At 35.0% G+C, this 26,353-nt stretch overlaps 3 protein-coding genes across 4 annotated transcripts; all 3 read right to left on the bottom strand.

Annotated features, from left to right (window-relative positions):
• Positions 1-1,613: 1,613 nt before the first annotated feature.
• LOC124413951 (putative inorganic phosphate cotransporter) lies at positions 1,614-20,758 on the bottom strand. Its single transcript, XM_046894766.1, has 4 exons — positions 20,749-20,758; positions 6,165-6,207; positions 4,273-4,499; positions 1,614-3,361 (listed from the first exon to the last, which is right to left on the bottom strand). The coding sequence occupies exons 2-4, from the start codon at positions 6,187-6,189 to the stop codon at positions 2,120-2,122; spliced, it is 1,494 nt and encodes a 497-aa protein (XP_046750722.1). The 5' UTR covers positions 6,190-6,207; positions 20,749-20,758; the 3' UTR covers positions 1,614-2,119.
• Positions 9,071-13,387, bottom strand: LOC124414219 (putative inorganic phosphate cotransporter). Its single transcript, XM_046895196.1, has 3 exons — positions 13,341-13,387; positions 12,274-12,500; positions 9,071-10,330 (listed from the first exon to the last, which is right to left on the bottom strand). The coding sequence occupies exons 1-3, from the start codon at positions 13,363-13,365 to the stop codon at positions 9,071-9,073; spliced, it is 1,512 nt and encodes a 503-aa protein (XP_046751152.1). The 5' UTR covers positions 13,366-13,387.
• LOC124413950 (putative inorganic phosphate cotransporter) lies at positions 15,891-26,266 on the bottom strand. 2 transcript variants are annotated; one of them, XM_046894765.1, is made up of 3 exons: positions 26,206-26,266; positions 18,491-18,720; positions 15,891-17,156 (listed from the first exon to the last, which is right to left on the bottom strand). In XM_046894765.1, exons 1-3 carry the CDS (start codon positions 26,228-26,230, stop codon positions 15,900-15,902), a joined length of 1,512 nt encoding a protein of 503 aa, XP_046750721.1. In that variant the 5' UTR covers positions 26,231-26,266; the 3' UTR covers positions 15,891-15,899. The 2 variants fall into 2 exon arrangements, with proteins under 2 accessions (XP_046750721.1, XP_046750720.1); XM_046894764.1 differs by lacking the exon at positions 26,206-26,266 and adding an exon at positions 21,479-21,727.
• Positions 26,267-26,353: the final 87 nt, after the last annotated feature.

Below are 26,353 nucleotides of genomic sequence, written 5' to 3'. Positions count from 1 at the left end.
AAATGCCATGTAACTGGAATCGAGGACTATCAAAATAATTATTTCCAGTTCGCGTAGCGTTGCACCTTGAATACAGGCAAATTTGCAAATTAAATTTGTAATATTCATCGATACGTGAGACTATCACGTTCATTGCTCATGTTACTGTGGAAATAAGAATCACAGAATGTTCTTATCCAGATCAGATTCGTGCCGCAAAATTTGTCGATCATATATCAACGTTCACACACTCGATCGTCTGATTTGGTTACCAATTGGTGTATGAAATCTTAATTGATTCGGTTATCACATTTCTACCTCAATTCTTGCAACGATATTCGCAGTTCCTTTTGCTTTCATGTATTGCATCTAACGTAAGCTTCAGATCTACAACATAGAATTTCAATCAGATCCCATGTCGCAAATGAAAAATTACAAAATAAAATGCAAGTAAAGTATAAAATTAACTACTTTTTTTTTTTAATCGAGAATTTCCAATGATATCGATATGAGCTGATAGTACAGAGGTAAACTGTAGCTCAGACCAATTGACGAATGAGACTTCAGAACATACTGATTGATAAAAATTTTCCAATTCTTCATTGAATCAAAGATATTTATCAAAATGGCGATAAATTTAAGGTAAAATCGAACTATTCATAAAATATTGACTCATTGCCATTTCATATTTTACTTCCCACGAAAATTTTGAAAGTTGTATAAATTTGCTAAAAAATCCGGTAAAATTTCAATCCAATTTCAATCGCGTAATGTATTAGACAGAATTTTCAGCCAAGGTTGATTAGCATGATACAGTAATAACTACGTAGACGAGTTCTTTAACTTGTTTAAAATTACCTTTAAAGTACGCGGTAATGAAATGTAAACCGTACCCAAGATAAATTCTCCTAATTTAAAAGGTCACGTTGTCAGCAAATTGTCTAATGTAGTTTAACGTGCATCGTCCACTCGCAAGACGCATTTACTAAGCGAACAAACACAGTCGTTTAACATTAACCGCGCCAACTAAGTGTTACGAATAACACGTAGAATCTCATCAAAACAAAAGTAACAGCAGTGGTGGTAGTAGCAACCCTTTTTAACTCCAATCAATGGAATCGCAGTAATTATTGTCTAATCACTGGTTAGTTAATCTTCGTACGCGGCTCTTCTTCCTTATCGGATCTCATCTCAACTATCTCCTTATTTTGCACATACCATGAAAATACGAAGAAGTATTCAAAATTTCTAACCAGAAGGACAGAAAACAAATTATGATTACAATCTCTTGGTAATACTTGAATTGGATTTTAATTGAAGACTGACCGGTTGAAAGAGACTATAATTTAACTGTCAAACAATCAGTCCGCAAAAATTTGTCTTCCTTTATTAGCATGCCGTTTTTATCTCTAGGCAGACTATCAGCTCATACATTTCAAAATTCCTCACAATAACTTTCGAGGCTACTAGAAAGTTATCTTCACTAAAAAAAAAAAAAAAACAAACAACAATATATTCTAAACACTCAATGAAATGATTCTGAACTTGATGCAGTGTGTTTTCTTTTCTTATCTGGTGGATTGGACATTAAGAATCGTTAGAAATATGTGTATTCGAAATCGATGAGCATCGTATGAAACGCATTATTTCACTATATTACGAACTAAATCTTACAATAAATACACTGTTTTTGAAGAAATGAGATTTTTCCACACACAAAACGATTACAATCCATCTTCACAGCAGGGATGAAAATGGTGTCAAACTGGTGATATTTTTTCCGAATTACTACGATCATCGAAATCGAGTTCGAAGTATTCGACTCGCTAACTAATTCACCATCCATTTTCCCATTACAAAAAAATTACGTCTCTAAACAGCGTCTGTCATTTTTGTAGTACATCCGAAGACGGCAATTCCAAACTCAACAGAGAATCCACCAGTGCCCCTGACTTAATAAATTTTAACACGAGTCGGTATAACATTTTGCCACATGATAATTGAGTTGGATGAAGACTAGCGTGTACAGAACAACGAGATTGCTCAATAAACTTGGTTCAATTGTCTTTAACAACGAGTCACGACACACCGAGACGATTGTGGGCACCAATGAAAATTTTACAATTTTACACAAGTTTCTCTACGTGACGGGCTTGCCTTCCGGACTCTCATCGCGTTCACTGGGCTTCGCTCCGTTCTCGAGGTCCTTCCGACCTTGATCGTTATTCTCTAGATCATTCCAGTATTGGACATCACCTCGCTGCCATAACAGGACCCCAACATTCGTCACCATAAACACGGCGAATGCTATCCAGAATACCACTCTCCACTGACCCACTGTCTGATCGGGAGTCAGCAGTCCGACTACATCAGGTGTTAGTATCCCAGCCAAGGCGCCAACGGCGGTCATTATCGCCATTAATGTGCCCGAGTAGTTGGGACTAAGGTCAACGGCGTTGACCATCAACCCAGGGTAGAACGGTCCCATCAAACCGATACCAATGATGAAGAGAATGACGACCAGAACACGGTTGCACCCGCCGTAAGACGCTGCTACAAGGAATACCGCCGGTCCAATGGAGCCGAATGTGGTGAAGGCCTTACGGACGTTGGTGGTCGTCATCTTACCACTTTTTATCAGCCAGTCGGCAAGGACGGAGGATATATTACTCACGATCCACATCGCCAGGTAAGGTAAAGCGGTCAGGAGGCCGTTTGAGGTTATGGAGAACTTGAGGACGTTGCTCATGTACTTTGGGAGGTCGGTTACCATCGTGTAGAAGCCCCAGTCGTGCCCGAACTTGCCGATGAGAAGAGCCCACACCGGTAAGGAGGTCGCCATGTGGCGCCAGGGGATTGGCTGAGTGTGCTTCCTCGTGTTCTCGCTTATCTTGTCCTGGATGTACTTCTTCTCGGCCTCACTGATGTACGGATGGATGTCCGGGTTGCTGTGGCAGAAGAGTATCCAGGACACCAGCCACAAGGCACTGAGACCACCGAAGCAGTAGAAAACCAGCGGCCACCCGATCGGCGAGTACTCGAGCAGGATTCCGGCCAACGCGTTTCCCAGGATCGTTCCGACCTGTGTTCCCGTCATCACCATCGTCCCGATCTTCGACCTTTCCTGCGGTGGTGCCCATTCCGATATGAGCACGTTCACCGCCGGGAACGTCGTTCCTTCACCGAGTCCCATCAGGATTCTGAGGACTATCAATCCCGTCGAGTCGAATTTATTCACTACCAATGGTGTCAGCAGGGTAAATGTCGTCGATGACAGTATCGCCGCACCCAGGGTGTACTTTCCTCCGAATTTATCCGCCATAATGCCTCCTGGTACTTGGGATGCTATGTAACCCCAGTAGAAGCTTGACAGAATGATTCCCTGGAACGTAATTTAAAAGGGTCATAATGACGGTCTGCATCCTACTCGTTAAACTATGGCAGTAGTGCTTCTCTCATGTTTTCATGTGTACTTTTTTCTACCAGTTTCATATTTGATACGATTCTACAGCTTGATTCCTTATTCATTGGGATTGTTATAATGATTAGCTACTTGAGGGCTTGAACTGCTACATCGTAAACACTCTGACGAATATCTGTCTTCATAGACCAATGAAATTATATATATATAATATACATGAACGTCTCGTAAAAATGTTAATCTGTTGATGGTAAGCAGTAGTTTTGTTATCACACTCCTGATAACTTAAACAAACCATTGTAATTTATAGATTTGTCAAATAGGTAGATCAAGTCTCACAGTAAGTATCGTTGAAGCGTTATGTATGTGTGTAAGAAAGTTGGGAATTACGTCTATCAATGTACAACATGCACATGATTATGGTCACTGGATGGACTTTCCTTATCACTTATGGACTTTCGAGATCGCAGAATTACATTGCGATGTTGGAATTCCCTGATTCCAAATGGCACATTCTACGAGTTTGGAACAAAGTTGCTAAGACTAGGTTCTTCAAGGGTTAGAAATTATTCAAACTACTCAATCCAAGTGCCGGATCCAAACAGTGAATTCCTAACGTTGATGATGGTAATGGTGAACCACCATGTAATGGTAGATTCGATGTGAAAGACGGAAGCTTGAATCCAAAGTTGCTAAGACTAGGTTCTTCAAAGGTTAGAAATTATTCAAACTACTCAATCCAAGAACCGAATCCAAACAAAGAACTCCTAACGTTGGTAATGGTAATGGTGAACCACCATGTAATGGTAGATTTGATGTGAAAGACGGAAGCTTGAGAAATAAAATGACGTTACTCGTGAACATTATTCTACCTGCGTGTATTCGTCCCAGTCGTAAGTGTCGCCGGCATTGCTATTCGACGAAGTGGAAACAGTTCCTGAACATGTGTCTTCGTCTACGGTCGTGGTGTTCGAAGATGGTGTTGCGGTTGTCACCATCTCCGTGATAGCAAGTGACAGGGTAATTCGCATCGTGTATGACATTGTTATCGCCAAACATCCCATCACCGCAAACACCCATCGTTGCTGCACTCTCCCACCTGTGAAATTAAAGGGGTAAAAAATATAAAAATATCACGAGATCGCAGTTACTTTTAAAATTCTTTGAAATTTAAAAAACAAAATTTTTTTCATCATTTTAATTCCGGAAACGTTTGAAAAATTAGGTTTGCCGATAGAAAAAACTACCTTATCGGTTAACAGACGAATAACTTTCTTTTGTTTCATTTTTTTTTAATCGAGATTCTACGCGAAGATAGGCAATTAAATTGTTTTTGAATACTTTTGATAAATTTTGAAGTTTGGACGGTCACGTTGAAAAATTTAACTAAAGTCAAGTTTTTCTCTCTTGTCAAACTTTGATTTTACATTGGCGTCGTGTTTTTTTTTTCCGCATTTATTGATTACGATATGAGACTTCGAGTTTTGTGTAACAAGTTTTGAATATTGTCTTGGAAATTTTTTCTTCGCTCTTATTTGTCGGTAGAAAAAAACATTCGGAACAATTAGGGAGAAATTTTGAAAGAAGTGAAAAATGAACAGACAACGAACGAACGAATTTGTTTGTTCTTGTACGAAATTCAGGTAGCAGGAAATCGATAAATCTCTCTCTCTCTTTCTTTCTCTTTCTTTTTATATCGATTAATAATTAACGAGGAACAAATTTTTCTTATCGATCGACCAATTGACGTTGTGTTTTTTAGCGCCCTACTTCATACATTAATTGCACGAGAGAAAGATATTATCCGTTGTTTCACGCACTGGTACAAATACCTCGATGTCAGATAATCTCGTATCGTCACATGGATCGTTTCGATAGCCGTGGGTTTGTGTAACACAAGCACAAGTCTGGGTAATTATTTAGATTACGATCAAACGTTAATTTATGGCTGATTGACAAGGTACACATATACAGGAGTAAAAAATAGTTTTTAAATCAAACTCCCAAGTACATCCGTTCATATCGCGTGTCCAACGGAATAACGTCATAAGCGCCACCTTAAGACCTTTTGATTCTGAAAAGGGCAAAAGAAAAAACAGGAAAACGTGGGCAAAAACCTTGAAATTGAATAACAGTTTGATTAAGAGCAAAAGGTCGTATGTACTGGTAGATACGACCTTCTGATACTGATTCGACCATAAAAATATATTTCGATTCATTCCGTTATAATGAAAAAAAAAAAAAGTTATAAATAAAAAAAAACAATATTCTGGCGTAGAGTTTGAGAAAATCGACATTCTCACCGTATAACTTTGTTGGTTTCAATTGTTTACGCGTTTCAGTAGATTCTAGAGCGTTTACAATTGAAAAAAAAAATAAATAAATAAATTGGCGGTCGCGTCATTTCGTTTTTATCTTCGATAATTTTTTTAACAAGATTTCTAAATTTTCGCAGATTTTGATTTGTCTATGCGTTTTAGTGGTTTCTAGAGCGGTCGCAGAAAAAAAGGTTGTTACGACCTTCTGTTTCGATCGTTTTTTTCGCGTACTCATTAATGGAAAACGGGAGTATCAGGCTAAAATACAACTTTTTGCTTTTATATTTTCGAACTGTTGATGTCGATTGAATTTTAGGAAAATTAAATTCGTATTGTAAAAAAAATTGCAAACACGTGTCAACGAAAAAAAAAAGAAAAAAAAAAAAAATTGAGCAATGCGAAAATTTGTGCCTTAAAAACGTTGAGAAAATTTTGTTTCAACTTACAACAAAGTGTCCAAGACGAAAACATCCTTGTAATATTCGGCGATGAAGTTTCGATGAATAAGGAAAATGAAAAGGGAAAAATGGAAGGAAAAAAAAAATCAAGCAGACATCCGTCGGGGATTTTTTGGTTCGATGATCCACGTGGGAGAAAATTGGAAATGGATTAAAGAGAAGGTGAACTTTTTTCAATTCAATCTACCCGGAGAATATATAGTCAGTCTGCACCGTTTGAAGATCAGACCGATTCTACTTAAGAGCAATTTGAAAATTAACTTGCCTACGCGTAAATAGCGTTCACAACGTTCTTCGCGATGAGTTATATCCCCTTAAGAGCAGAAAACCCATCCCACTCTCGAACCTCGAGTGGGATTTCGACTCCCCCACCAACTTGGTAATACATAACACTTACTCAGCATGTGCATCTTGTCAGAGGCTTGCAGTGGGAGAACTAGGTAATCGATTTATCAATAAGAAAAAAGGAAATGAAAAAGTTGAGGAAAATTTAGGAATTGATCTGAAAAATTTTTTGAATATTTAATTATTTTTTCTCTTTTTTTCTTCTTCCATTTGACTTTTTCAATTTTACTTTAGTACCCGATGAAAGACGCAGAGTAGGTACGCTTATTTCATTCGTCAGGAACGTTGAATTTTGTCATTAAGTACTCTGTGACAGTTTATGATTCAATAAATTATTGTATAAACTATTGACGAACTTTGTTTCATTTCAAGAGCTCGATGTTTGTTTTCATTGATCATGTAATAAGATCAACGTCATAGTGAGCATAATGTAAAATTGACGCGATGCAATCGCTTTTGTAATACTCACGGTGCTTCCTAGTATTCAAGAGTGCGTTTGTAAATTGGATAATCTTTTGTCGTATTGTCATTCTATTTATGGGAGTCTGGTTATTTACGTTTTCTGGATTTTCCCGTTTCCGATATGTTGACACGTGAATGTGACTTTCCTGCTGATCATCACGATGTAAAAAATGTTACATCCGAGTTGAGAATCTAAAATAAGATGAAGAAATTCGAGCGAAAAGCAGGTAGTAACAAATTTTTTTTAAAGATTTTTTTAGACTAAGTTTATATGTTTCCAGTGAAATTTCGAGAACTTTTTTTTATCAAGGCGAGATATCGATGAAAAAATTTTTTAACATTTTTGCCAATGTGAACTGAAACGTGCCAAATCACTTCCTTTGGCTCGTGCGATATTCGATTTTAACGATCGATAGGAATGCGACGTAATTGAGATCGAAAATTATTAAAACGATTTATCTTAAGATATTGGTAAAGCTACGTAATATATGATCTTAAAAACAGATAAATTTGTAATAAAATCACGAGATGAATCGGACACGTGAGATTATCACTATCTTCCTTCATTATCCGGCAGAAATAACAATGATAAATTTATTATCCAGATCAAATCAACACCGCGAAGCTTGTCGACGATTAATCACCGTTTACCCAGCTTGAAGATAATCTGTTACGCTACTTGACTTATATTGTATGAGATTTGTGTCGGTCTGGCATCAAAAATGTCAGCCTTCATTCCTGAAACGCATTCGGAAATCCAAGCGTATCTAAACTTGGTATTCGGACCGAATTCCAAATCCCAAAATTTTTCATCATAAGTAACTCGTTTCAACTGTAATTAATTGACCCGCGAAAATAGTCAAATTGCAAAATTCAGTGACTATAATTACGATAACAGATAAATATTAAAAATCGAAATTATTATTTCTTAAACATTGCATCGTCCTCGAATGTTGAGAAGGAAAATATTCGTCAGATCGTCAAATTGTGGTAAAATTTTATCGCACAAAAAGCTTTTTTGCTTTTCATCAAATTATCAACGATTTATTTTTCCCATTGAATTGAATGATTTTGCGGATAATTATCAAAAGTCCTCGCAAATATCAGTAGAAAAAAAGTTCTTTTATTATCAGCCAGTAATCTCCATGCGTAATCTACATAAAAATAATTTCGTTAAATTTTACTGGCAATTAGTTCGTATTTTGCAATTACGGGCCTGGATTTTGCCTCGTTACTATCTAATCAACTCGCCAAATGAGCGGAAGCAACGACGACATTGTTTGAAGCATTTATTATTATCTGTTTGTGTGTGTGTGTGCTTCAAATGCAGCTGTGAACAAGTTTAATAATTTATCATAACAATTGGAAATTCTTCTTATCGTTGACTCATAATTTTTTTTCATTATCTTTTTTTTTTACTTTTTTACAAATTCATGCGAAGATACACTATCTTCCGAATGTACGTAGCGTGAACATTTTAAACCTGGATTGGAAATCTCTCCAGAACTTCAATAACATTCCTGAGTAAATTAGCTGATGTAATAAAAAGAATAAAGAATGAAGGGGGGCAAAAAATTGAATGGTAATTTTGATATGATCAGTGAACTGCGTTCATTTTCGTATCTGGTGTATTAGATATTAAGGATCAATGGAAATGTGTATATGTGTTCGATATCGAAGATCATTTTACAACGTCTTAATGAACTATCACAAAGTACACCTTAGAATTAAAATAATGAGATTTTTCTATACGCAAAACGATTACGTTCCATTTTCACGCCACTGTTTAAACTGGTGGTAATTTTTTTGATTTAATCTAAGCAACAAAGTATAACCTGAAGTCTACGACGACATATGGAATCGATCACTAGCCGTTTTCCTATGACAAGAAAGAAAAAAAAAAATTTAGTTCTTGAACAGCGTCTGCGGTTTTTGTAGTAGATCTGAAGACAGCGGTTCAAAATTCAGAACAACAACCAACAGTGCCTTTGATTTTACGGATGATAAGTGACGTCGGTATCACATTTTGCCATATGGTACCGGAGAGTCAGCTCAAAAAACTCGGTCCAATGGACTTTAAAAACGAATCATTTCACCTCGAAATGATTTTGAGCAGCCTTGCTCTCCAGACTCACGTTTCGTTCACTGGGAGTCGATTCGTGATCAAAGTCCTTGCGATCTTGGCTATGGTTTTCGAGGTCATTCCAGTACTGGACCTCACCGTCTACCCAGAACAGTACGACGAGGTTGGCGACCAACAGCACGACGAAGGTGATCCAGAATACGGTTCTCCACTCGGCGATCGTCTGATTTGGAGTGAGTATGCCAATCAAGTATGGCGCCAGCATTCCGTCGACGGCACCAACCGCAGTCATCATGGCCATCATGGTCCCGGAGAAGTTGGGACTGAGGTCAACACCGTTGACCATAAGGCCTGGGTAGAATGGTCCCATCAGTCCCATTCCAATGACGAAAAGAGTGACGACGAGGACGCGGTCGCATCCGGCGTATGACGCCGCTACGAGGAAAATCGCTGGTCCGACGGAGCCGGCTGTGGTGAAAGCCTTGCGGACGTTGGTGGTCGACATCTTTCCACGTTTTATAAGCCAGTCGGCAAGGACGGAGGACAAATTGCTCAGGATCCACATCGCCACGTATGGCAAAGCGGTCAGGAAACCGTTGGAGGATATGGAGAACTTCAGGACGTTACTCATGTAGAGTGGGAGGTCGGTAACCATCGTGAAGAAGCCCCAGTCGTGCCCGAACTTACCGACTAGGAGGGCCCACAGCGGAGCAGAGGTGGCCATGTGGCGCCACGGAATGGGCCCAGTGTGCTTTCGCGTTTGCTCGTTCATCGAGTCCAAGATGTACTTCCGTTCGGCGTCACTTATGAACGGATGCGTGTCCGGACCGCTGAAGCAGAGCAGCGTCCAGACCACGAACCACAGAACGCTGAGGCCCCCGAAGACGTAGAAGACGACTGGCCACCCGATCGATGAGTACTCTATCAGCACACCGGAAACCGCGTTTCCGAGTATGGTTCCAACCTGCGTTCCCGTTATCACGAGCGTCCCGATCTTCGACCTTTCCTGCGGCGGTGACCATTGGGCTATGAGCGCGTTCAGGGCTGGGAATGTCGTTCCTTCGCCGAGTCCCATCAGGACTCGCAAGACTATCAGACCCGTCGAGTCGAATGTCTCGACCACCACTGGTGTCAGAAGGGTGAATATCGCTGTCGACAGGATTCCAAGACCCAGGGTGTACTTGCCGCCGAATTTGTCCGCCAGGATTCCTCCCGGTATTTGGGTCACTATGTAGCCCCAAAAGAAACTCGACAGGATCACTCCCTGAAAAGTGTCGTAAATCATTAGAAATCTGCAAAATTCACTGGAAAATTCTAGTGATATTCTTTCGAATTACAAGATAATGTGCTTACATTGTTAGGTTAGGGTGGCACAAAAAAACCGACTACTTTTTTTTTTTTTTTTTCGAGTGTTGTGTGACAAAATGTTAGTTTTTGATGTTTTAAGAGCCCACTCCAAAGGACAGTTCAAAAAAATTTTTTAAGAGGTCGCTCCACGTTTTTTGAAACTTCAGAAATCGTCAAAAATCGATTTTTTTTTTCTTCAATTTTTCTTCTCGTTACGGTATAATTTTATAGACAAAAAAAAAAATAAGTTTCCGGAAGTTTCAGTTCAAAATTTGAATTTTGAAAGGTCGCTCATAATTTTTTTTCAATTTTTTGGTGCATTTCTTTAGATCTTTCGAGCGAACTTTTAATATTCATATTAAAATTTCACAAATTTTTTTTCTTTAATTTAGTAAGAAAGAATCGATAACAATACACCACGACATGAATTGAAAATCAAATAAAATACTGAAAATATAATTTTTTTAATTTAATTTGTTGACGATTTTTGACGTTTTAAAAAATTTGGCGCGTCCTCTTAAATTTTTTTTTGAGCTGTCCTTTGGATTGGGCTCTTAAAACATCAAAAACTAACATTTTGTCACACGAGACTAGAAAAAAAAAAAGTAGTCAGTTTTTTTGCACCACCCTACTGTTACGTAATGGAATAGGATCGATTATATAGGTATTAGTTCTACAGGGCAAATGTTGTACATACTCGTTTCTACAGAAATATTTTTTTTAGTGAATATTTTTCTACAGAAATGGCTAATTTAAGATTCACATGAGAAATAATTCTGCATGAATTATTCTAAAGGAAATTTTTCTACAGAATAGTTTTTCAGTTTCACAGATCCAACATAACACACGTTCGACACAACACACGCACACACATAAATTTAACACAAATAATTTAAATTTAAATCAATTATATTAAATGAAATCAGATAAAAATGTACGAAATTGACGATTGAATGTATGATTTTGCCGATTCGATGACTGCTCTGAACGTATGTTGTGCCAAACACAATCTGTAGTTAAATTTGTGTTGAAAAATGAGCTGTAGCAAAATATTCTGTCGAAGAATTTTCCTTTAAAAAAATATTTTGTAGAATAATAATATTCCGTAGAATAATTCATTCGGGATTATATCTAGTGTGAATCTTGAATCCCCATTTTTTAGAAAATTAAATTACTCGTTAGAAAAATATTTCAGTAGAAACGAGTCTGTAGAACATTTGACCTGTACAACTCATTTCTGTAGCAGAATCTATCATCCTCCGATTTTTATTGAATTAAACCGTATTCCGATGAGTACAGGGTGTTTCCGAGTAAGGACCTCAGTATGTTGGATTGCCTACCACTGAGGCGGACAAATATCGGTAAAACAGCAGACCTACCGAGTCAATCTTACTTTAGTCAATTTAAATCGAGTCGTATCACTCCACGTGACTCCAGAACGCAATCACTGCTTGCTTCAGCATATTATATTATGTTATAAACAACGAAACAACTGCTCGGCCAAATCCACACAACTCGGCAAAACGGCCAGTTCTAGTTCGATACCGATAACTCGTATCGATGTTTGTTCCCCTCGGTAGTAGGCAACCCAACATACTGCGGTGCTTACTCGGAAGCATCCTACAGTAATGATAACTGTCAGAAGTAAAGAACGTCGCTGAAGTTTTGGAATAAATTATTTACAGTATTGTACCGTTTTTTTTTTTTTGTGTTTTTTTTCGAACTATTGAAATTTATCGAATTTTTATTTTTTTTTATTTTCAAGCAATAACGTAGTTTTCCGTCCATGAAATCACAAACAAAAAAAACATCTCGAACTCGAATTCAAGGTGATTGATTATGAAAATTATAATTTATAACCTGCGTATATTCATCCCATTCGTAAGTGCCACCGTTGCTGGTGCTCGAAGAGGTGGAATCTGCAATCGATGAACAAGTATCGTCTGAACTTGTATCGTTCGATGACGATTCCTTGCTTGCGACCATTTCCGTTATCGCCAGTGACAGGCTTATTCTCATTGTGTAAGCGTTCGTTAAGGCCAAGCATGCCATCACTGCCATTATCCATCGCTGCTGTAATTTACCATCTGAAGAATAAGAATACCAACTTATGAATCCAAAGAAGGTAAAAAATAAATAACCGATGATTTTTCCTTGGGTTATTTTTTGTCCTTCTTATTTTATTTATTTTTTTCTTTTTTTTTTTTAAATTATTACGTATCAATGGTTTTATTTTCGTTTTTCGCAAAATTTGAAATTCAACGAGTCGTTCGTTTTTCAATCGACACATTCACTCTAGTAATTTAATGCCAGTTGCTTTGTTTTTAATTTATACGATTTCGACATCATTACACATTATTATTTTATTTATATCAGCACACATTTTAATTTATTATCTGTTCCGATTGTCAATTAAATACGAAAAAAGCAGGTGCAACGCGTTGATTCCAATTTTATCTTCCGCGTTTCCGTTGACCTTAATCCGAAAAAATAAAAGAGAAACCGTGTTCCTTCTTTTTTTTTTATTTCCTCGTATTTTTTGCCATATTTGTCACACTTTTTCGAAAAAATCTATCGTATACGCGTCAGTTCAATTTTGTTTATTTTTTCGTCTTTTTTTTCGCATTGATGAAAAAAATTCTGATAAAAATAAGAGGACAAAAGAAAAAACAACAATTCAGTCCTAGGAACGGAAGCAAAATACACACACGAAGAGGAAAATGATAATGAAAGAAATTGAATCTGATATCGTTTGTGTCAGGTTTTGTTTTCTTGTTGCAGGTTTGAAGTTGTTCCTAAAACTTCAGGAAAAATTGATTAAAAGAATTGTTGGAATTTTTTTTTTGTTTTCAATTAATTATATTTTGTGTTTTTTTCTTTTTTCTAACAAAATGACACCGACGAATATATTTATGTACTATACGTACTGAGTTTTCTCCAAAATGACAGCATCGTTGCGAAAAGAATCGCTATTGAATGGAAAAAAACTAACTCGATATTGAAATGCTAATAATAATAATAATAATAAATAAAAAATGCTTTGATAAGAGTGACGATTCAGGTTTGATTTTGAAATTCAGGTGAATCGGGCTTGACTAATTAAGAACTCTGGTATCTGGACGCGAATAAGAAGTTTTACAGTTGCCGAAAGACTTTATATACTCGCTGTGTAATCCATTGAAAGTGTATTTGTCAAAGTCAATGAGAATACTCGTGAAACGCTCATACTGTTAACTACGATAAACTTTGTTTTCCTTGTTATCGATCTGCTGACCTCGGCTGTATGATGATTTGTTGTCACCAATTACTAGATTATCGCAGAATCCGAACATCTATATAGTATTAAATCGAGGATTAACCGCGAATAAATCTAGATATACATATATACATACATTCACACGCCAACGTCTCTATGTGCGAGTTATCTTTAAAATCTAGGAAAATTTTTATCACGTTGTGATTATTTTTCAAAGTAAGGAAAAAAAAAAAAAAAACTCCATTTGACAGCGTGACGATCCTTTTTTTTCTCCTTTTTTTTTTATCTCGACAGTCATTCATAGCCAATTTATCTCTTATTTGGATCCCTCGGAAAGTTTTGGCGAATTGAAAAATAATAATTCTGCGCAAAAAAAAAAAAAAAAAAAACTCCATTTGACAATGCGACGATCTTTTTTTTCTCCTTTTTTTTATCTCTACAGTCATCCATAGCCAATTTATCTCTTATTTGGATCCCTCGGAAAGTTTTTGCGAATTGAAAAATAATAATTCTGCGCAAAAAAAAAACAACTGCGGATGAAGAACAGAATAATTTGCAAACTCAACTTTCAATTATAGTTGAAAAAATAATGCAGTATAATTTTTTTTTTCCTCGCAAGATGAGGATCCGGAATTGAATTTTGAAATTCTAGTTTCTCTACGTAAAAAATGTATATTATTAAACCGAGATTAAAAGTGTGATGGAAAAAAACTTGACTTCAAAGATTTCTAACTTAAATTGTATTGAGTGTCGACGAACTTCTCTAAATTATCTTGCGACTGTCTGTAAACATTGCCGCATACTTTAGTTTATGCTGGTGCAATAAAAGCATCAAGTGAATCATAAACATTCATGATGGATTTTGATTTTTCGCATTGACGCACTAAGCGATAAGAAATCCGAACTCACAATCATAAAAATCACAAAATAAAGGGTTTTTTCATTTAAAACGATAACCTCAGCTCAATTTTTAATAATTTGTCGAATTTTTCTCTCTCTGGTGAATCTTGCAAATGAATAACAATTTTGGGATCAATTAAATGTATCAATTAAAAATCATAAATCTTATTCATAGTGTACGTATTAAAATTTATTCGTTAGCGGTACATAAATAAAGTGATTAAAACTTTCTTAAAGTAGGTATAGGCATATGTAATATATATATATTAACGTCTATAGACCTATTTAATTTACATTCATATTTAAATAAATTTTAAACACTATATTACATTCTAATATTCTGTGTCTATCTACATATATATATATACGATCTAAATATTTACAAAAAAAGAAAAACAAGAATAATGGTCAGAGTGCATGACGATGAGTTTTCCAAGATGCATTTTGCATGATTATCATGCGATCACTGCTTAAGAAACGTTTCAAATTTTTTTTTATCATTGTCTTTGTTTTTTTCTCTTAGTTTAGTAATTAGTACTTAGTAATCATTACTGTTGTAGTAATCGAACTAAACTGAATCCATGAAAAACCGTAGAGCCGTGAAATTTTTTTTACAAATAGTTATACTTCATTTCGTTGATTTGTTTAATTTGTTTATTTATTTTTTTTCTTCTTCAGAGTTTTCACATATATATATATAGATTAATATGCTCATTGCAGTTCGCAAAAAATTGGCCAATTTTTCCTAACAAACCGATCAGTTTAAAATTGCGAACGAAAGTTGGAAAACCGAGAACGACGACGAGTTTTTTATGCATGTTATGCAAACATCGAAAATGGGCAGCGACGACGATAAATGAAATTGGAAAAACGAAGAAAATTCTCAAGTATGAGTGACTAGTACGACGGATGCGTTTAGACGAGAAGTTGAAAAAAATATTGGAGTAACTTAAACCATACAACCATGGTGAAAATTTCTACTACTTCGAATTTTTACAAAATTGTATAGTTTTTGATAGAGAATTGTTAATTTATTTTGAAAATAGTAATAGCTTGTAGATTTCTTAGTGAAAAAATTGGAAGCTTTCATGAAAATGTAAAAAAAAGTTTATATCAGAAACTATGCATATTTATTTTATTTTGTACGAAAACGATTTTTTTTTTGTTTTTCGGATTTGTACGAATGTTCCAATTTTCCTAAAAAAAAAAAATTTGTTAAAAATCGTAGAAATTATTTTCACCAGTTAACGACGGTGAGGATTTATTCTTCGTTTTTCCTCGTTATTTCAGCGATTTGTAATAAAATAAAGTGAGCGCGGAAAAATTCGGTTCACGTAACGACGTTGCCTCCGCTTCTCGGCTGGGCATAATTGGCGACTCCCTGTTCATTTTTACTCTCAATCTCCTTCCTCGCCTGTCGTTCGTTTTCCTCCGTGGTATCGTTCCAAGGTTGAACCTCGCCGTCGGCCCAAATGTCGAAAACGAGATTTGAGACAAAAAAGACGACAAAAGTTATCCAAAATACGACTCTCCATTCGCCGATTGTCTGATTTGGCGTCAAAACGCCGACGGCGTAGGGCGCGAGAATGCCAGCAATGGCGCCTATGCCGTTGACGATGGCCATCAGCGTCCCCGAGTAGTTGGGGCTCAGGTCTATCGCGTTCACCATCATGCCAGGGTAGAACGGGCCCATCAGGCCCATACCGAGGGTGAAGAGGACCACGACGACGGTGCGGTCACAGCCGGCGTAGGAAGCGGCGATTATGAAAATGGCTGGCCCGACGGAGGCGATCGTCGTGCAAATCTTCCGGACGTTCGTGATGCCGATTTTTTCTCGCTTTATAAGCCAGTCGGCAAGCCATGACGAGGCGATGCTGGCAACCCACATGACGACGTACGGCAACGCCGAGAGGAATCCGTTAGCCTGTATCGAGAACTTCAGGACGTTGCTCATGTAGAGTGGGAGGTCGGTAACCATCGTGTAGAAGCCCCAGTCGTGCCCTACCTTACCGGCTACCAGGGCCCACAGCGGACCCGATCGCAGGATGCGGCCCCACAGCGTTGGCCCGCCGCGCTTGTGCGTGTGCTCGTTCATCGTCTCGTGGAGGTAACGCTTCTCCCGGTCGGTAATGAAGGGATGCGTCGCGGGCGTGCTGTAGCAGAGCAGCAGCCAAACGAAGAACCAGAGCACGCCGAAGGCCCCGAAGACGTAAAAGACCGTCGGCCAGCCCAGAGACGAATACTGGATCAGAACACCGGACAGCGCCGTTCCAAGGACGGTTCCTACCTGCGCTCCCGTCATTACGACTGTCCCAATTTTCGAACGCTCGTGCGGTGGGGCCCATTGGGCTATCAGCACGTTCACGGCCGGGAAAGTCGTGCCCTCCCCGAGGCCCATTAGGAACCGCAGGACGATCAGGCCCGTCGCGTCGAAGGACTCGACCACCACCGGCGTTAGGAGGGTGAACACCGCTGTCGAAAATATACCCAGGCCCAGGGTGTACTTGCCCCCGAATTTGTCCGCCAGCACTCCTCCGGGAAGCTGGGTTATTATGTAACCCCAGAAGAACGAGGACAGGATTATACCCTGCGGGATGAGAACGATGTGGTTTTGAAAACGACGGAGATACGTTAATTTTTTAAATTTTTTTATTTTTTTTATTTTTAGAACCTTGATCCTATTCATCGAATATATCGAATATATTCACAAGCTTGGAAAAACTCTTAAAATACAGTGTATATTATGTAGGGTGGGGCAAAGTGGGCACCTTAAAATTCTTGATATCTCAAAAAAATTGGGGGGAAATTGGGCCCCCCGTGAAATTTTTTTAAATAACAAGGGATAAAATTTCTTCAGCTGAACTTTTTATTGAATTTGAATTATTCGGAAATCATTTATTCGAGTAATTGCACAGATTATAGTATGCGAAAAGTTTGCGGTTGTGCTTTTACTCGCAACTCGTCAAAGTCGAATGATTTACTGAACTTAAATTTATGATTAATTTTTCTCAAGAAAGCTATATAATAATTTAACATAATTGTTTGTGTTAAAACTAAACATTTTATTCTGATTTTAGGCATTATTTTCTTAAGGGGCCTACTTTGCCCCATCTTTGCCTACCAAACACTTTTTTCCACTCAATATTTTGGACTGAATTTCGTTAAACGAGAGTTTTTACGGGTCGACGATCAGAAATCTGAAGACGGAATATCAGAGTTTCTAAATCCAAGATGGTGGTTGCGATCTAGAGGGTGTAAGATCGCAAAAACTACCAAAATTTAATGATTTTGCCGAAACTTTTATTGGACTTAGGGGGTTTTTTGTTTTAAAATTGATTACTCATTCAGCGATACCGTTTGAAAAAAAATTTTGAAAAACAACAATAGAAAAAACACGTTTTAGGAAAATTTATGAGCCATATTTGAGTGAAAAAATCGTACGAATCTACTATATTTTGAAAGATGTTTTTCATGCGATTTGAAAAGGATTTGATGCGTGTTAATATACAGTATCATTTTGATTGTGAGCTTTGAAATTCGATGAAGGGATTGTAACTGTATAATTATAATTATTCTTACTTTACTCGGAACACGATTTTTTATCAAAAATTTTTCTACAACAAATTGAAAAGCGTCGACTATACAATTCTGATGAAATTTACTACAGATATAATTCTATTCGGATTTCTTGTAGTCATTTTTTGCAAGAGTTTTTCTTGTGATTATTATTATTATTTATTATTATTACTATGTGATTAATATATAAAGTAGACTCCGTTGAATTATGATTTCAAAAAGTATTAAAATTCTTGATTATCCGACGATCGATTTCTACTTTATTAAAATTAAGATGATTTTGAAGAAAAAAAAAAAACGAAACTAAAATAACAACAAATAATTAAAAAATTCTCTCCTCCTCACTTGCGTGTATTCGCTCCATTCGAAAGTACCACTGCTACTGTTGCTGCTACTTGTTGTGTTAGAATCGACATCTGGGCACGTATCGTCGAGGCTGGTATCATTCGACGAACTTCCGGACGATCTAACCATTTCGGTTATGGCGAGTGACAGGCAAATTCGCATCGTATATGCGTTCGTCACCGCCAAAAATCCCATCACCGCAAAAACCCATCTCTGCGGAACTCCCGCGCCTATATTAATAAAAAACAAAAGAATCCGATGAAAAATTTTTGTCATCGTTTGTTGGTGTCTGTTTATTTTATTTTATTTTTTTTTTTTTTTTTCTTTCAATTTCAAATTCAGTTTTTTCACTTCTCATTCATTCGAAGCAAAAAAAAAAAAAAAAACCGACACCGTTATCAATCGAAAAATTGAAACTGACAGTTTTACGGAAGTAATTAAACATACATATAATTAAGATATGTAGAATTTTTTTTTTTTTTTTTTTTTTTTTTGCACTTTCGCATATATATCGTGCGATTAGCGGGGTTTTAAACAATTTAAATATGCGGATCTTATCTTCGCAAATGGTGCCGTAAGACGTTGTTGTTTATAATCGTTAAAAAACGACCATCACGTTCACGGAATTTGTAATTACCTGTTTCCGTTTGTTTTTTTCTTCTTTTTTTTTTTTTAACGGTAAAACCTTCACAATAGATCTATGACTATGATAATAAATTCTCGGTAGAAATATTGTTAATGCTGGGAAGAGAATTTGTCGATTTTCGATTCATTCTTGATCTAATTTTTTAACAATTATTACGATAATATCGTCGTTATTATTTTCTGTCACAGTCATTCGAGATAACAGATTTACGTTATCACATTTACATGCTTGGTTTTTTTTTTTTTTTTTTTCATAATTTAGAATCCCACATGAAATTCGGTCGAGTTTGATAAATTTTTCGAATTGATTTTGAACTTGAGCAATGAATGAAAATATCTTTAACGGAAAGCAATATCGTTATAGTAACGAGAAATACGACGAATAAATGAAAGGAAACTTTTTTATGTACTGTAATAATCTCATTACTTTTGGATTCGATTCCATTTTTTGCATTCGTATCGCGAAAGAGTGAAAAAAAAATAACAATAATAATAAAAATGAATTAAAAAAACACGAATTTTTACTCAAATACTCGTTTCAGCCATTCTGCTTCGAGAAATGGATACAAAAAAAAAAGGTAAAACCGATTTTTTGGATATAAAACTACCTTCTAAAAACTGGTTGAACTGATTTTTTCGAAAATTTGAAAATCCAGCATGGCTATATCGAGCCTGCCCTATTGAATGACGATATTGACGATCTCCGGTGCAGACCGGAAATGCATTTTTCAAACCGGAAGTCCATTTTCCTCAATACCACAGGCATATTTTTATGACAGATTCGAATTCCACGTGAAAAAATATGCATCTTTTGTTTGACAGAACGGTTTAAAAGAAAAAAAAAAAAAAAAAAAAAAAAACGTCATTCTTGAACCCAAAATTATCTTTACAATTTAACTTGCGATATGTCCGCACGAAAGTTCTTTTTATCTTCAGAAATCGGATTGAAAAAAAAAAAAAAAAAAAACGATAGTGTTTTCTCATCATTCTCATTAACTTTGTAATATAACGGGTGGTCTGGGACACCCGGTATATATACGCACACATGATCGGAATCTGATCGGTTTTCGGTATTCCGCATCGTTCTGAGGTGTCGAAGCAACTATGTTTGCATGTATCAAAACTGAAGTAACGCGGTTTAGATTATACAGCTGCTGTATACTTATTACACACATCCGCATTAACTGATAACGGTGAGAAGTCCAATTTTAACGTATCAAATTGCGTAATATAAATATAAAAAACCGGTTGTAAAATTTTGATTTATTGTCATGTCTATCCCGGGTTGTTTGCTTTTTTCTTTTTTTTTTTTTTTCCTCTCACTTTGGCCACGTTTTTCTCTTCTTTTCTGCATATCAAACGCTTTGCAAAAAAACCCCAGATAACGATACTCGAAATCGCATCCATACGTGTCTATCACGAATAACCACCAGGATCAAGTAATGCAGTATGCATATATATATGTATATATGTATAAAATTATATTAAAAATGTTGTTTCTTTTTTTTTTCTTTTTTTTTTTGGTTTTTTCTTCTTGTTTGGTTTCGTTTTTTCTCACTCTTATTAATTCAACTTTTCTTTCGTACACTTTCGTGCGAGCAATTTATTATTCCGTCGATTCGAAATCGTATTGTCGACGTATCGGACGGTGATTTTATTTTTAAAAAATTTCTTGGATCCAACAAGGAAATATTTTAAAAAATTTTTTTGTTTTGTCAAAAAAATTGCACCAGGGTATTAATATTTTTCCATATGATTCTTTGGTGCGTTATCATCATACTTGACTGTTGTTACAAATGTTTTTTATGTTTCATTTTATTTATTATTATTATTATATTGTTATGGATAATATTAAAAATATTATTCGTTACGCAAAATCGGCTTTCAAATGACAGATGAAGAATATCATGTCCGTAAGTTATTGTAATATTATGAAATATTAATACTCGATATTGATATTATTAATATTATTATTATTATTATTATTACCTTTATATATACAGGTATTCACTGGTATTTTCGCGTTAGATTCACGTATATAACCTCGACGACACTGTTTTACTGCGTTTGGTTTATATTGTTGTAATTATTATCATTTATTATTATTATTATTATTATTATTATTACTAACATTGTCATCATATGAGAATTATTTCACTGGATATTAATCGACGAGTAATGCAAATAGCAATGAATGAATTTTCAAATTCTTCAAATACTCATGTCAACACGACGACGACAATGATAACAGTATTAATGAAAAAAAACTATAAATAATAATAATGATGATGATGATTATAATGATGATGATGATAAAGCTGAATTATATTGAATCTGACTTACAAAAAAGTTTAATCTGCGAAAACATTATTTTCGTTCACTGCTGTCGCGTCGTATAATAATTAAGGAAGCGATAAATTGTTTTCGGGTTTTTTTTTTTTTTTCTTTTTTTTTTTCTTCTTCTTCTCTTTTCAACGCGAATCAGAAATTTTGATAAAATTTCATTCCGATAATATTTTCAACCCTAATAACTACGTGTGTACGTCGTGTGCAATAATAATAACGTTGCGTTAAACGACCCGACCAGCTTTCGTCGGCTGTTGGCGCTCTCTGAGAACAACAGAGCGATTCTACTATCTGCGAGCCTTAAAACCGACTTATATGTAATCAGGTGTGTTTACTTTGATGAGATCTCAGTTAACCTGAGGTGGTGAGAAATTCCGGTGCCGCAGAGAAATATGGACGTCCTTATGTGATACCTTGGTCCACCATTTTTTATTTATTTTATTAATGACCGTCATTTAGTAATTAAATTTGTTCGGTGATTATTTTTTTCTCACGATACGGAATTGTTTGTATTTTTTTTTTTTATTTTTATTTTTTTTTCTAAGCGATATTAAATGTCGATGATAAAATATTGTTCCGTAAAGTTTATTGAAAATTGTTTGATATTCAATATGAACAAATGTTTTTGCATTACTTTTGACGGAGTCTGAGTGATTTCGCACGCTCGGTTTAGTTCGTGCGAATTCGGTTATTCTTATGTCAAAAAAGTTCCTCGAGGAAAAAAATCTTGAGGTATATTTTGTATTTTTATTCAAATTTGTAAGAATCGTGTTGATCGTATTTTTCCAAAAGATAGGAAAGAAATTAACTTTATTAAACCCTTAGAACATCTCGTTATTCATTTTTTATTATTATTCAAGACTGTTCAACGTGACAGTTTGTTCAACGATGTATAAAATTGATCTGATTTTTTTCTTAATAAATTTGTTTTTCGTACAAGTTTCGTTGTTCGATTCAATTAGAACAGATAATATCGGAGTCAATTTTTTTTTTTTTTGTCATCACTCAGCACCTTGCGAACAATCTTCACAAATCCACAAAAAGATTCACTTTTCACTTTGGCAATCTTTCTTTGTTTCTCCTCTTTTTTTTTATCACCGATGACGATAACCGACACCGTTCGAATTTCGCGCCCACATTGCGGATTCGTTGCTGTCCCGTGACGTCAGCACGCGTAGCGTTCCTCCTACGGCTCGAGCGCGATCGCTACGTCATAGTTCAAAATGAACCTATAATTTTATAACTTGTGTTTCGGTGTAACGGAAATTTAAAATGAAGAAAAAAAAAAAAAAAAAAAAAATTAACAAAACTAAGGTAATCGTTCGATTTTTTTGATTTTTATTATTTTTTTCTTTCCGTTTCGTTCCTTTTCACACTTTTAATTTTCGTTTCGAGAATAATTAAATTACACGTGCCAAGTATCTTTTATTTTGAATAAAAAGTATGACTACCATAGTCGTTGATATCTTGACAAGATGCAGACGCAAAGCTGACGTTGACAATATAGAATATGTGAAGTCTCACTGCAATATGTACGTCGGTCGTTCAAAGGATTTGGCTGTAATATTTATAATCGTATGTATACGTTAATCTGTATTTATCGGAGAGAAAGAGAGAGAGAGAGAGAGAGAGAGAGAGAGAGATAAAAAAAATCAACATCACCTATATCAGACAAGAAGTAGAAAAAAAAAAAAATGAAAACGACTCTTCCTATGAACGAAGAAACATAACGCAAATACCAAACTTGTAATCGTCTATAATAATAATAATAATAATAATAATTCTTTTAGCAATACAGGAATTCGTTGTTTAATTTTTATCTCTTGGTGGATATTTTTTTTTTTTTTTTTTTTTTTTTTTTTGTCGTCCATTTGCACAGCACGCACGTTATTTATTGTAACGATTTATTACCACAAGACTGCGTGAATATTCTAAGGCTGTACGTCAAAGGGAAGCGATTTCTATAGCCTAGCTACATATCTTAAGAATTTTTGTTGTGTCCAAATTCACGTTTAAATTTGAATAACAAAATTTTTTATCACACGTAACACGCGCAATAATGCACATCGTTATTGCTGTATTGGTCGGCTTTTCGTGGGAAAATAAATTTCAATGATTTTCAACTTTAGATTCTGATTAAATGATAAAACAAATCGAACGGCAGTCACGGATTTAACGGACTTTACGATATTCGATAAATGATAAGAAACATTTCATTTCCAGTCATTTGCCCAGCTGAGACAGCGGCGCTCGAATTCTTTGAAATTTTTCGTTTTTTGATTTTTTTTGATTTTTTTTTTTTTGGCTGTTTTATTTGTTTTTCTTTTTGCAAGAGAATTTTGTATCGTCATTATTTGGCAAAGAATTATTCATACCACGATGATAATTGACCGATTTTCGAATCACCTGACAAAATGATTCGAAATAATTTCAATTTCTTTATAATTTTTCAGAAAGATGAAAAAACGAAAAACAGAAAACAAATATGTGTACCCATCATACGCTATATATGTGTACTAATATGTATTTTATGAATCATGCGGCGTTAACGTGAGCAAACTTTTCGGTTATTCGAGTAAACGTTGCGAGTGAAATTTTGTCGTGGATGAAATTTATGACAATACGCTTTGATATATATTTTAAATATAAAATATATAAAAGAGAAACATAAAGAAAAATTTCACGAAACTAGATATTTTATTTGCCGATATGTTTTGTGATTTTAGAAATTCGCAGAGAATTTTTTATTTTTTTTATTTTATTTTATTACTGCTCTCAATCCTGTTCCAACATCCGAAAAGAAAAAAAAATTAATCAATGACTTTCTAGCTGATATATGAATATAAATAATTATTTTTAACTAGTATATATATATATATATATATCACAACGTTCAGTAAAATCGAGATACTTGTTGGCGATTGTTACGAACTAAAAACGATTATAAAGTAATCAAATGATTATACATATAAAAGTAGAAAAAAAATAAAATAAAAAAAATACTTTAACTCTTCAAATCCCTTCGTATTAAACTTATTATAAAATGCGTTAATGTCGTTAATTATACCGCAATCTGAATAATTATTTTTCACAATCAACCGCGGAGTTTGAATTTTATTTGAAGAGAGATTGTCATTTATTGCTTTGTTTTCTGTTGTTTTTTTTTTTTTTTTTCTCTCTCTTCTTCTCTCTTCTTCCACTTATCAATTTGAATTGCTTGTACATATACGATATATCAAATCGTTGAGTCATTTACAGTAGAAAGAGGTGTGAAATTTTTCAAATCTCTTGATCCAACAAAAATAATGTATAATTTATAGTTTTTTTTCTTTTTTCTTTGCCTTTCCTGTACGCTTAACGGCTTAAGTGGTCTACTCAACTGACGAGGAAAAAAAAGTGTTTCTGCAAGAATTTTTTTAACAAGTGATAACTGCAAATATTGATACACGCTTTGTTAGGCTTAATAAATACACTTTCGAATTGCATAAAAAAGAATTTTTTTTATCGATTTCAATCACTCTTTTAGACACGAAAATCGAACGGTTTTAGATTCAGCATGTTAATTGGCTTGGAATGAATCATAAGTTTTCTTGAAATATTGAATTTGACTACATTTTTTTACAAAAAAAAAAAAAAAAAACAAACAAAAAAAAAAAACAGCCGTCTATTTCAAATTTTCTCGAAAAATGACCGCCAGTTTGTTAATTTTGCAAATATCTCCAAGACTGATATTCAACTACGATTTTCGTCTATAAAAAGTGATTAAAATCGATGGAAAAAAAATTTCTAAATGCAACTTCAGAGTGTATTTATTAAAGCCTGTATCAATATTTACAGTTAAAACTTCTTGTAAAATCCTTTTTTTTTTCTTTCTTCTTTCGTCATCGATGCAATTTATTATCCAGGTGATAATATTTGAAATATATCTCTAAAAGAGTTGCTGATTAATTAATTATCTCAAAGGATTGTCTCGTGTTTCAAGTCGCGTTACGTATTAATTTGTCAGACAAGGAATTTTCTCTCTTTCATGGAAGCATTCGGTGTACAAAGTGCGATATATATATATACATAAATAAACACACATTCATACACACATACACGTTATACCAGTAAGCCATGCACTCTATACAGGAATTTACCGCTTGGATCGAGTTAGGTGAATAGCTTGACATACTGACCGTCTGTTTTCGTGATAATAATAACGTTGATTACAGATGATAGGAAGAAAAAGTGTAACGTGTCAATTGCAATAACAACGACGAGGAAGGTATGCAATATGGCTAAGAATAAAGATTGAAAAATTCGTCATATAACGCACAAATTGAAATAAAATTTCAACCTAATTTGGTTTAACAAGACACGGATTAAATCGTCTGTCAATTTACGGCTTAATTATCCGTATTATCCAACGATCGATCATAATTTATGTGTCAGAAATTTTTAATTGGTATTTATACATATGTATATACATATATATGCATTTTAAAAAAATTATCGCGTTATTTTACTTGACAGTTTGACGTGTTCTCAATTAAACACCACGAGAGTATACCAATAATTTAAAATAATATATCGAATGTAGGATATATATCTGTAAAAGATTAACAAAATTATCATTTAATAATAATCATCTTTGATATTAAAAAGCGATTATTTCACTTTAAAATAATAATAACAACTTATAAGGGGATAAATTTTTTTTTCTTCTAAAACATTATACTCACAGCAAATTCTCCACGATCGAATCATCACGTCGATATTTCACGGAATTGTTATATTATAAATCCAATCAATAAACCTTGAAGAAATTTTCAAGTTTGAATGTCTATTTTTTTTTTTTCTTTTTTATTAACTCTCTTTTTCGGAAGACAA

Source organism: Diprion similis, chromosome 13 (assembly GCF_021155765.1).
Source record: "Diprion similis isolate iyDipSimi1 chromosome 13, iyDipSimi1.1, whole genome shotgun sequence".
Lineage (NCBI taxonomy): Eukaryota > Metazoa > Arthropoda > Insecta > Hymenoptera > Diprionidae > Diprion > Diprion similis.
The sequence above is the reverse complement of the archived record's forward strand: the minus strand, read 5'-3'. Positions and strand labels throughout refer to the sequence as shown.

Excerpts from the sequence above, each read along its gene's own strand:
- LOC124413951 (XM_046894766.1), bottom strand. The coding sequence starts at position 6,189 with ATGTTTTCGTCTTGGACACTTTGTT. Across the intron at positions 4,500-6,164 it reads TTCGTCTTGGACACTTTGTT|GTGGGAGAGTGCAGCAACGA; the intron begins GTAAGTTGAAAC and ends TTAATTTCACAG. Across the intron at positions 3,362-4,272 it reads ACTGGGACGAATACACGCAG|GGAATCATTCTGTCAAGCTT; the intron begins GTAGAATAATGT and ends ATTACGTTCCAG.
- LOC124414219 (XM_046895196.1), bottom strand. The coding sequence starts at position 13,365 with ATGCTGTCATTTTGGAGAAAACTCA. Across the intron at positions 12,501-13,340 it reads GTCATTTTGGAGAAAACTCA|ATGGTAAATTACAGCAGCGA; the intron begins GTACGTATAGTA and ends CTTATTCTTCAG. Across the intron at positions 10,331-12,273 it reads AATGGGATGAATATACGCAG|GGAGTGATCCTGTCGAGTTT; the intron begins GTTATAAATTAT and ends GACACTTTTCAG.
- LOC124413950 (XM_046894765.1), bottom strand. The coding sequence starts at position 26,230 with ATGATTCGATCGTGGAGAATTTGCT. Across the intron at positions 18,721-26,205 it reads TCGATCGTGGAGAATTTGCT|GCGCGGGAGTTCCGCAGAGA; the intron begins GTGAGTATAATG and ends TTATTAATATAG. Across the intron at positions 17,157-18,490 it reads AATGGAGCGAATACACGCAA|GGTATAATCCTGTCCTCGTT; the intron begins GTGAGGAGGAGA and ends CTCATCCCGCAG.